The sequence below is a fragment of the Fusarium musae genome, chromosome 9, assembly GCF_019915245.1.
Source record: "Fusarium musae strain F31 chromosome 9, whole genome shotgun sequence".
Lineage (NCBI taxonomy): Eukaryota > Fungi > Ascomycota > Sordariomycetes > Hypocreales > Nectriaceae > Fusarium > Fusarium musae.
Window position 1 is genome coordinate 518,424 of NC_058395.1, and position 11,524 is coordinate 529,947.

The window sequence follows — 11,524 nt, forward strand, 5'->3', positions numbered from 1 at the left end:
ACGTCGGGTATCAGGCCATGTTGTGCCGTGGCTTGTAGCTGCTTCGTCACAAGAATAGACACCTCTTCACATACATGTCGGTAGATGCTGTTCAAGTTCTCACTAATAAGATGATCAGACCAAACTCATCTGGTGACTGAACTAGCGGTAAAGCACTTACGCCTGTATTGTCAATCGATTAGGGTAAGGTGGTTGATTGTCTCTCGCCTGGTTCCGACTCCCAGGGTCAGACCGAAGCCCGAAGACCTCGAACTCGCAATCTTCGCTTTTTTGAGAGACAACCCACCCAGGCTTGACGAGGTGCTCAAAGTCATGGACTGCCAACTTGCGGATGTGACCTTCTAAAGTTACGCCACCTTCATTCAAATAATCATGATTTGTAAGGAGACTCTCTAGGAGTTTCCGGAATCCATTGTTCAGTGCATTGGAACCACAGTAGCCACCTAAAGAAAATACCTAGTCAGAACAGCCCACCACAGGTACAGTATAGGCTACTTGCCGCTATGATGCACCAGCTGTCTCTCGAGCCGAAGAGGAACATTGCGAGTGACAGTATAAGTTAAGGCATCACAAGTACCTCCGCCTGCGTCAAGGATCGTGAAAACGTCTCCCTCCTATAACTGGTCAGTTTGGTGAGAAATTTCACAAGCCAAGAATTTGGTTACCTCGATTATTGAACGACCAGAGAGTAGCCACGTAGCTGCAGCTTCTGGCTCTGTTATCATAAACACTCTAGTGACACAGTCGTAACCAAAGTCGACACATATCTCGCAGTGCACTTTGTCTCCAAATCATTGGGACGCAAATGACCAACTCTGTAGATGTAATAATGGTGCTCCCTGTAATCTCAGACTTGGCGTGACTGAGCAAGTTTGTTAGGTAGTCAATGATCACCAAGAGCACCATCTCGTGAAGGGAGATCTCCCTTGAGTAAGGACCATTCTTAGATAGTCGGAGGAGAGTTTCGACGAGATGGGGGTTCTGAATTTCGTGATTTTCTGATTGATTCATAAGATTCTTAAACCCGTACAGCAGAGAATGTGTGTTGTCAGAATGTGACATAACCTTTGCCATATGATGCTGCACTTGGAATCCCCATTGTACCTGGTCATTCCTCGGACGGATAGTACCTGGTAATTCGCTCCTCAGCTCATCCAGAGGTCGAAAAACCCAGTCGTTGGGGTATCGCATAAGCGTTGGGACTTCCAAGAACATCGAATTCCCTCTGTGCATCGATATTTCATATGGGTAATTCTGAACTGTCCTGACAGCCAGACGGGGACTTTCCGGCCGGACTCCTCCGGGGAGAAGGGCGTAAGAGACCGAAGAGTTTGTCTCGCCGAAGTCAACGGCAACGACAAGTTTACTTGGGGTCTTAAGGAGAGGCATTGTGATGGTGTGGGATAAGAAGAAATGTCTTAGAGAAAGGAAGAAAAGAAGGGCATTTAAAGATAAGCATGGAGGGCATGTAGGTGGCAGCCATGGCTGCCTTATTTTGTATGGGACAAGGGAGAAAATGCTGCTTGAGGTATTGTCCTACAGCTTGTGCACTGATGATTCAACGGAATCCAAACAAGTAAGGAACAAACTGTGACATGGCTTGCTTTATGATTTGTCTGTAAAGGAAAACTACCTTATGGTCAATCTTATGAATTTCTATAGCTTGATTGTACCCAACAGTAATATATAATTTGTTTATTTGTAAATAGTTAAGAAACATGAAGGGCATATGTTATCCCAGCTTTGAATCTTTGCACAATCCCAGTCTGCTCTTTTCTTTGTTGTCAGAGTTTTGGGTGTCCGCAGGTTTACGCCCGCCAATTCACTGTTGCGCTTCTAGCGTGGTTCCATTACATATGCAGATATCCGATGCCTATGAAACAAAGAAACGCCACTGGCATACGTCAAACAAAGGAACCAACAGCTCGTGGTTATCAACAAAGCCGAATAAACATTCACAAGACTTATCCCAAACGTCACCTTTACAACTTCACAAATTCACAACTTACTGAATAGACTCATCACGATGGATCCAAATACCCCAAGTAGTCCGAAAAGAGCCAACGAAAGCCCGTACAAGTTACGAAAAAGAACCAAGACAGTCCAGTACGCAGATAACCCCTCAAGGAAGGGATCCGACAAGAAGCGCGTTCCTGGTAGAAGGCAACAAAGGCAGCAGAGAATGTGGGAACATGACGAGACCTGCCAGCTCCTAGCACACTTCCAATGGAGCTTTAGCAATGGCGTTGATTTCTGGACTACCGCATTTCCCAAATTCCAAGACACTGTCCAACGAGCCTTCACCAATGACCAGGCGGAGAAGCAGCTGCAGCATCTATCGAGCCAGCATGGCCAGATGGAAGGCGATGATGACTATGTCAACTTGCTCGAATCTGGCCTCGATTCGTTGAACCTACCAGACGAGATCGCCAGGAACGTTGATCAGTTCTTGAACCGTATACCCGACATCAGCGCTGGCCAGTCTGCAGACGATGCGCGTGCGAAATGCTGCCTCAAGAGGCTCTTGGTGACTTTCTTGGTCTCTCCAGAGAAGTTGAAAACCGTGAGTATGACCGCGTCAAGTCAATAATACCACTCTTCTCTCATCTCGTGCTGATGAACATCCGGTTACAGATATTGCCGGCCGAAGAAGGTGCTGCAACCGCGGGCCTCGTTGATCAAGTCTCCTCTGTAGACACTGGTCAAATAACAGCAGCGCAACAGTCATCTCAAGCCTCATCGCCCCTCGGCTCGACAAACCAACTTGTCGAAAATTCATCCCTAAAGAGGGGTGAAGCCTCCGTCGAGAAAGGTTTCGCCGGTTCCCTACCACCCACTAGAAGAGAAATAGTGGAAATAGAAACCCGATTAATTGCGTCGCTGATCGAAAATGAGCGGCTCAAGAAAGAGCTAGAGCAACATTACAAACCCGAAGCCCGCGTGCTGCACACACTTCAGCAATTTCTGGAGTCTACACATGTGAGGGCCCGACGCAGCAGAACCATCAACACCAACGGTCCAGGTATGAGCTCAAGAGAAATCTCAGGGGCATACGCGAGCTTGTTTTTCAAAATGCAAAATGCCTGTGCCCAAGCATGCCGACGTGACTCAGAAGCACCAGACAAACAAGCCTCTTGCAGTGATCTCGCCGAGTCCTGGGCTCTTAATACCTTTAAGAGAGACCTGAAAGATTGCATTTCTCAAGTCAGAGAGTCCAAGCTTTTAAAAGACAAGTTGCTCCTTGGACTAGTAGGTTCAGCAGTTATCGAAATGATATTCGAGCCAGCCTTCCCAGCATTCATTCAAGCGCCCAATCCTGTGGCGGAAGCCTATCGGGAGCTCATCCTTGATATCTGTAAGTGCTTGCAGCATTGAGGAAGACCATGGCTAATCCATGATCCAGCGGGTCCCACTGAGCTTCATGAAGCAGACAACAATGTTCTAACAAACCTCATCAGGAAGCATGAGCCTGAAATCATCAAAAGAAAGGTTGATGAACTGGATCGTATCCTTCATAAACACTTGGATTTCTTCTTCGTCTCTCCAAATGGCGAGACTGAAGACCAAGAAGAAGCGTCGAGGCAAGATGCCGTTTTCACTTTCTTTCTCACATCGGCGCTGGAGTTCAAGATGGAACTCACATCGAACACCACGCGACTGAAGTTCTTCTACTATGCACCGGATGAAGCCTTTGATGATACACGTATGGAGCGGTGCATGTTTTCGGATCGTGAAAAAAACACCATCAAAGCCTGCTTGTTCCCTCTCCTCTTATTCGCGCCGGAAACACCAACTTTAAAGGAGAATGTGCTCGAGCACAATACCAAATACAGCACGTACTTCACAAGGATATTCGAGGGAAGCCATCTTGATCTGCAATTGGCGGCAAAGGCAATCGTGCTGACCTAGGGCAAGGTTGGGGAGAAGAATGGAGAGGGTCTGACAGGAATCCATTTGTATGCGAGATGAAATTTGTAGACACTATTTTCTTTATTCATCGTCATGGTGAACAGAAATGCTCCTTTTTATGGCCATGAGCTTCATCTTCACAAATCACAATCACCATGGTAAAAAGAAATGCTTGCGAATATATCAGGAAAACCACAGCCTAAGTAGGGCACTCGATCGCGCTAGCAAGATGTGTGCCAGTTGTCAGGCTACTCTCAAGCATCTACAGTCAGAGATTCGACCAAGACGATAAACCAGGAGAACTCTAGGCAGAGATGTTTCTAGCTAGGTTCTATGGCTGGGTGTTAGCCGCTGCCGTGATCAGGCGCCCAATGTGTGAAACTACGTAGGACTGGTGAAGATGGGCAGATCCACGATGAGGGAAGATTCAAGCCGCTTGCATCATAGAAAATCACGCATGATCTCTCGCCCCATTACCCACTGGAACTTAGCCATACCACATGACAGTTTCGTCTGGAGCAAGATGAGTGATGAGATAATGCGATGCAAGCAAGCTTAAGAGTGAGCCAGACATCGAAGTGGGAGTTGCTGCAGAAGAGAGACCCCTAAGGAGGTGGAAGGTTGGGTCTCTAAGTGGCTATCTATGCCTAGTGCTGTAGCTACCTTATTGTGCATGGTGCGTGTTAGTAATATCTAGTAAGATACTGACATATGGCAACTGATGGCGATGGTGTGAACCTTTTGTCAACACATTGCGAAGATGAGGGTGCGCGTCGCCGTGACAGTAGTTTAGTGGCCTAGGGCTAAGACACCAGGATCCTGTCGATTCAGCTTGTCGTCAGAAGTCACCAAGTTTGAGGTTAATCTATCAACCTTTTCTGAGTGCACACACTGTCCAATCGATTGGGTGTTCTCGTCATAAATCCGATTCGCCATACTTTCAGGCTAAAGTGCAAGAAGAGTACGAGAAGTCAAATCATGATAATTTGCATCAAGAAGAGCCTGAAAAGCGGTCATCTATAGTCTGGACCATAAAACTTTCATCCGCAGACTTCGATTTCGGTTCGTCAAGAGACATCTGTGTGATGATGTGTGCATTCTTGCGTGTCCAAAGAAACTCAATCCTTGCGTGTCTCGTTTGACTCTTAGCTAATGCTGTTTGAAAGTATAGAGCTATACTATGTATTGGAAAGCGATGTGAAGCTTATTTCGCAGCCAATGATAGATTGGTAGCCTGAAGTCTATTACAACTTTAACTATATTCCAGTGAGTCATGTCAAAGCAAGCAATTCACGTGCACAAATCCACGAACTCAGGGCAGATCGAGTGAACATGGGCCCTACAACGTGACTAATGTGGGTTGTTCAACTCTGTTCGGCCGTCTATTTAAGTAAGCGTCCCCCCCTTCTGCAGAACCGGACAATTCTCTCTCTGCAAAATTCTCTCACCATTCTGTTGTCTCACATTTGACCTTTCTTTTCATTCGCCACCATGGTTTCTCTTGCACAACGACTGGGTAAATGGTACCAGTTTCGTTTCAACAATCTGACGCTCAATGTCCCTGGCACTTACATCACAAATAATGGAACCCTTAGTTTACTCTTCAAGGACAAGGATGAATACGAGATGAAAGATGTAGACGAGTTCACTGGTCGCGTCCTTGTGGGCTATATAATGTCACACACCTATGAAGTTGACTACGAGGCCGCAGAGCAAGACGAGGATATGGCTTTGAGAGAGTACAATATTGCACTCAAGGCCTGGGCTATCGGACGCATGTATAACATCCACGGTCTAGTTGTCCTAGCCAGAGACCATGCTGTCAAGTTGGCTAAGTTCATGAATCCTGTCTGGGCAATGGTGGCGATAGTTGATACTCCCTTGGTGATGGAGCATATCACCGGCATCATCCACCGAATCGACGATTATACTGAGGAGTTCCTGCAGAGCGTGACAAGACAAGAGGCGACAGATCTTCTCTTGCGCGTGCCACCTCCCTCAACAGTGGGTTGGCTGTGGGCGACGCTCCAGTTGATGCGGAAAGCCCAGGGGCCAGCTCTGGAACGAGGCTGGTATCTGGTTCACCAGACCCTTCCAACCCATATGCCGGGGTTGCGAGAATGTCTTCCGCTTCTAGATGAACTCAGACAACTCACACAACTCACACGAGAAAGTGAGTATAGGGCTCCTGAAGCTATTGACCCCTTCGATGACGATGACGATGCCGTGGAGCACGTTCTGAATCCATTCAATCACTGGATCCCAGATGCCAAGATCAAATGTGGAAAAGTCATGCGCGCCATGGTCAGAAACTTCAACAGTTGCCAGAAGATCGGCACCCGCAATAAGGAGAAGCCGGCTGAGAGGGACAAGTACTTTTTTTACTATTCATTCATAGACTGTTGGAAATAGTCTACATCAATTCAGGATAAGGCTGTTGCCTCTTGGAAGACGATTTACGAGATACGTCTTTTGATAGACACATTAGCGGGAGAGTTATTGGATTTCTGTTTATCAGCGAGTCAGATATGATGATAATGATACCATGATTAAATTGCATGAGATGTTTGTTGTATGTGATGTGAAAATGATTGTAGACTGATTGTGATAAACCACTCGTAATGCTTCACAATGCTACTTTTGACCTCTAGTGAAGTCTTAAGCCAGCAAAACGAGTAGTTGAACAGCTGAGAAGACCTAAGACGAACGTCGTTGCGAATTGGCATTTGCTTATTATGACAGCAACACCGCCAAGCAGAGTCAAGCAGACTTGCGAAACCGAGTGTGATTCACAAGCTCCACCAGCACTAGGTAAGACCAAGCGCCAAACACCTCACAAGTAAACTCACACTCTTCTCTCTCTTCTCTCTTCCATCACATATTTCTTCGCTGGCGCGTTTCTTATCTCATTCACCAACCCACGAAACTCGGTGTAAGATGGCGGACCACAGCGACGCCGGACCAACACGCTCGTGAGTACTCGCTTATCCGGAATGGAACCTGTTCTAATAATCTAGCAGGCCTTACGCCAGTGGTATCTGTTCTGTTTACTTCTCAGAGAAGGGCCCTCTGTACATCCCCAGCTCACTCCTCAGTGAGGAGATGAAGGAAGCTACAGATTTCCAACACGACAATTCTGCTCATCCTATGGCCGAACTGTGGCTGGACAACATCGCACTCGATGCAGGCCATGTCATCATTCACTACCTCGTCACGGGTATCTACCAGTACCTCGAGCACCAGAAGGAAGCAGAAAAAGATGCGAAGGACTTTTCAGCCGAGTTCGCGACTGCTATTCGTGTCTACGTCGCTGCCGACAATCTGCCCTTGCCCGACCTCCGTGAAATGGCTAAAGGGGAGATCCTTAGCGTCGGCAAGTGGCTTAGCCTCCCTGCCTTGATCAAAGTCATGGAAGAGGCCGCCCTGCCGTTCAAGGCATACCCCGGAATTGCCGCTTATGTCGAATCCCGACTTTTGTCCTTCTCTCAAACCGCAGCTATGGATGGCGGCGAAGACCATGTTGACGAGACACTCCTTGCGCTGGGTGCTCCGGATACATTGAGCCAGGTCGTACTGCGTAGCGTCCTGCTTTCGAAGGCTTCCCGAGGCCGTCAGATGGAATCACCAACCTACAAGTCTGCATGGGGAAATCCTCGAGTCGAACTGTGCCATATGGAACAGGCCATGGAACGGGCCGAGGGCTCTTCGTCCCGAAACGCTGAAGCTGCTCGCTACGAAAAAGAAAATCTCCATCCACAGAAGCCAAAGGCGAAACAGAATGGGGAGACCTCACGCCGGGGTTGGAAGCGAGTTGGAGCTCTTGAAGAAAAAGCCGAAAAGAGAGCCGAGGAACTCGCAAGTGAGAGAAAGTGGAACGCTACGCGTTGGGGTGGATACGACTGGCCCGCCCGACAGTCTTTTTTTGAGGAAGGTTAGTAACAGTCTTACAAGGCCTTGACTATATCAAGTTGCTGTATATCCAAAGCCAATGCTAATTGCGGCAGTCGGTGATGCTCACGAACACCCGCCCGTTTTCTCCCTGGGGTGGGGTGAAGTTCGCAAGCGCCAGGCTTTCAAGCGACACGACCAATGCGACAGTCCAACCGTCATACCTGAAACCTGGATTGATCAGCTCACACCTGGCTCCAGTCAGAACTGGCCAGAGGACAAAGAGGCCGTCAACTGGTAATAGGGCCTTCAGCCAACGCAGGATTGTGGAAGGAATGGTAGATTCGAGATCAATGGGGCTTTATAAGGAGATTAGCATCAGGCGGTCATGAAGGGAACAATAGCCTAGCTCTTAATACACCGAATCTCCCCCCGCTCGCAGCTCGCTTGCTATCGTGATTGTCGTGAATCTGATCTGTTTGATGGTTGATTTCGATGATGCAGGGAACAAAAACTGGGCTGAGTTCGTCCAAGCTGGCTTGCCCATGGAAAGCACGTGACTAGAATGAAGTTTGACTTCACTCAGCGAGAGCAACACTTCATATCAAAACACAAAAAGCAAGAAGATCTAAGAACAAGCCCAGTTAAAAAGAACTAACGCCATTATGCAGTCGTATTAAACTTGTTGATGTTCCATTGTGCTGCTGAGGGTGGTAGTGATGTTAGCTGAATTACTCATCCAGTGGATTTTCCAGCTGCTGAGGCACGTGATCGTCGTCTTCCACAGGTCACCACTCGGACAGCAAAAGATACAGCTGGCACACAAAATGCGAGACCAGGACTAAGTCAAGAACAATCTCCAGTATTGACCCTCTAGAGTGGCCAAGTGGAGCATGGATTGGCTTATCGCAAGGTGGCGCGGCAGATAAAAGGTTTGTGCGGAAGTATAACAGAGAAAATGATGATGCATGTCTATTGCCTCAATCTAATCTGTGACTCATAAGAGCATGCGGTGCCATGCATGAGCCATAATTGCGCGGTTTTAACTAGGTTCTCTCTGCCGGAATAAGCTCTCAGCCACAAGCCTCAACTGCAAATAACACTTCTAGCCCACAACTTAGACATCGATACCACGATGACTGACCAATGGCTACACGTGGTTTTAACGTTATTGGCTACCGCCTCATTTCCACTTTCATAGGCTCAGGGTCTCAAAGTTCAAAAAGATAAACTTTTTCACAGTCAAATTCTGAGTCAAGTCATTCTATGCGTGGCTGTCAGTGATTTGTTCTCCGCATTTAAACAGCCCGCCTTCATAAGCTGGAGTTCGCTAGGAGAAGAAAGAAAACTCAGGACCTTGACCCTAAGCGATAAAAATATTAGGTAAATTTAGCCTAAGCTTTAGGGATTCTTTTCTAAGTTTATTTTAGTGTCTTACATTAAATTTTAGTGTTTCCTTGCCCCCTGAGGGTCTCCCAATGATAAGAAAAGTGGCCAATGGCGTCTCTGAACTTTGAGACAAAGTCAGACCCTGAGAGAAGAGTCGAAAGTCGTCATCTAGGTATTTATTCGATGACATGCTCCGTGCAGCAGCTGTATCCTTCTCTTCTCTTCTCTTCTCTTCTCATCCACGTCAAACCTTCAGCGTACCACGCTAATAAACTCACCCAGCAAACAAAAACACCAAGCCTATTCGATCATGGACATGTCAATGTCTGCAGGCTGGCCGGGCAGTCAAGGTTACCAAGTCGCCATCGAAGTTCAGGGAAATGATTTCTTTCACGTCGAGTTGACGAAGCTCAAGAAATACCCGAAGCTTTACAGGCTCATCACCTATCATGCTGCGCCATCATATCCCTACGGCTATATTCACAATGGCATGACATATCCCTCCTACCATAACGGACCTCAGTACTGCATCAATTTGCACAAACTACCTCAAGGTTCCGGACACATGCTGTGGGAGTATCTGTCATCTGGGGCGTTTACTCGTCTACGGGGCTATCATTCCGAGAGAACGCAAGAATGGTACTTTAAAGACATTTTTCACCTACATAATCTTGCAAACCAGTTCGACATGGAGGACCTCAAGTCGGAGTCCGCGAAAGAGATCTTCCGCAAGGCTCAAGAGATGGGCCTCGTGGAACTAATCAACCTCCTTGAAGAATTGAACTACCAGTCTCACTTGTTCCCAAGTCTTTCCGTATACTTGGAGAAACGACTGGTTGGTTCCGCTTTGGATTACTGCCAGGGAGGCAGCCAAAGGGCACTCGCCGAACTACAGGCCCAACCATCACTCTCAGTCGCTCAGATACTCTTAAAAGCACTAATAGAGATTAGCGAATCTGGGTGCAATTTGGACGAACAGAACTCCATGGTAGACGAGGTCTATAGAAGGAAGGTCGCTGAGACAACGGCTGCTTCTGATGTTCTCGGCTGGGATGAGCCCAAGGTTCCCGATACGAGGTGGATCAACCCGAAGGGTGAAATGGCGGGAGTGAGAAAGCCAGGTGGTAGTCAATTCTTCGGTGCCGCGGCCAAGCAGGCGACCAGCAGGGAGAAAAGTAACCCTCCTGAACCGCCATTTGAGCGAGCAGCCGCGCGCGAACCAGCTTTGGATATTCCCGCTACGTTGGCTTATTCTCAGCCGCTTCCTTTTTCTAGCGCCTCTTCGGTTAGAAGTGATATACCTGTGCCCCCCCCGCCATCCAGAGATACATCGACGACTTCGAGTCGTGGAAGCATCCCTTACACTCCCTGGATAAAAATGGATAGGGAGGCTATGGGTCACCCAGAGCTGAAGATTCATCGACAACGAATGCCTCATGCGGCCTCTAAGGGGAACCTCCCGCAGATGAAACACGCTGCTTCGAGCGAGAGACCGGCTCCCGGTCCTTCAACTACACCAGGCGAAACTTTGTTGGAAACAGGTGCAGACAGCAATGACGATACTGAAGATGAGGCTACAGAAGTTTGTGATCGATCAGTGACATCAACTGGATCCGAGGGGAATGTACCCGAGAACAGATGACCTCCTTTGACACACCTGGGCGATCGTGTAGATCTTCTTCGCATACGTTGGACGGCAGCCCTGTTCAAGTTGAAGGGCCCATGGATTGGGATACCGAATATCATCATGACTCCTAGACACAGTCCTTGAGATTTGGTCAAGACCTGTGGTTGGAAAAACGGATATACAGCGTGAGATGGATTACGGGAAAAGGTTGACTCGGAACCTACGATGCAACGAGGACGATAGTCTGGGGATTCCATATGATCTTTTCAGTACTTTCTATAAGACTCCCCCATGGTGCATTCTAGTGGATCTGGTAACTGTAGATCCTGTATGAATGACTGCCACCTATAAGGTTGAGCTTTATGCTGCGAACATAGGTGATGAATGAGAAAACGATATACTGTTGATCCTGAGGTCGCAGATTGCCTGTGACAATAGCGGTGGATGTGATATAGCCAGAAAACAAAACTCACAAGTCTTGGACAGATTGAACTACAACTTGGCGTCATAGGTAAGTAAGCCTCGAATTTGCAGAATGATCATGACCACTAAACTAACGTGGAGGGAAACCCTAAGTATAAGGTTTCACGCACCAGGACATTCTGTGCCTTATTGAGTGACGTAGACGAAGAACCGTAGTGAAGCCTATTGCCATCTTCATACCAAGTGTCACTGTCACTGACCGCGTTTGAGATGAAAATGGAAAGATAA

General features: G+C 47.7%; 3 protein-coding genes across 3 annotated transcripts; all 3 read left to right on the plus strand.

Annotated features, from left to right (window-relative positions):
* Positions 1-2,026: 2,026 nt before the first annotated feature.
* Positions 2,027-3,909, plus strand: J7337_011433 (uncharacterized protein; the record flags this gene model as incomplete). The annotated part of the gene is made up of 3 exons (XM_044828980.1): positions 2,027-2,563; positions 2,635-3,355; positions 3,404-3,909. The coding sequence occupies 3 exons, from the start codon at positions 2,027-2,029 to the stop codon at positions 3,907-3,909; spliced, it is 1,764 nt and encodes a 587-aa protein (XP_044675655.1).
* A 1,491-nt stretch (positions 3,910-5,400) lies between these two features.
* Positions 5,401-8,098, plus strand: J7337_011434 (uncharacterized protein; the record flags this gene model as incomplete). The annotated part of the gene is made up of 3 exons (XM_044828981.1): positions 5,401-6,281; positions 6,930-7,840; positions 7,914-8,098. 3 exons carry the CDS (start codon positions 5,401-5,403, stop codon positions 8,096-8,098), a joined length of 1,977 nt encoding a protein of 658 aa, XP_044675656.1.
* Positions 8,099-9,496: 1,398 nt separating this feature from the next.
* On the plus strand, positions 9,497-10,828 carry J7337_011435 (uncharacterized protein; the record flags this gene model as incomplete). The annotated part of the gene is made up of 1 exon (XM_044828982.1): positions 9,497-10,828. One exon carries the CDS (start codon positions 9,497-9,499, stop codon positions 10,826-10,828), a length of 1,332 nt encoding a protein of 443 aa, XP_044675657.1.
* Between the last annotated feature and the right edge of the window lie 696 nt (positions 10,829-11,524).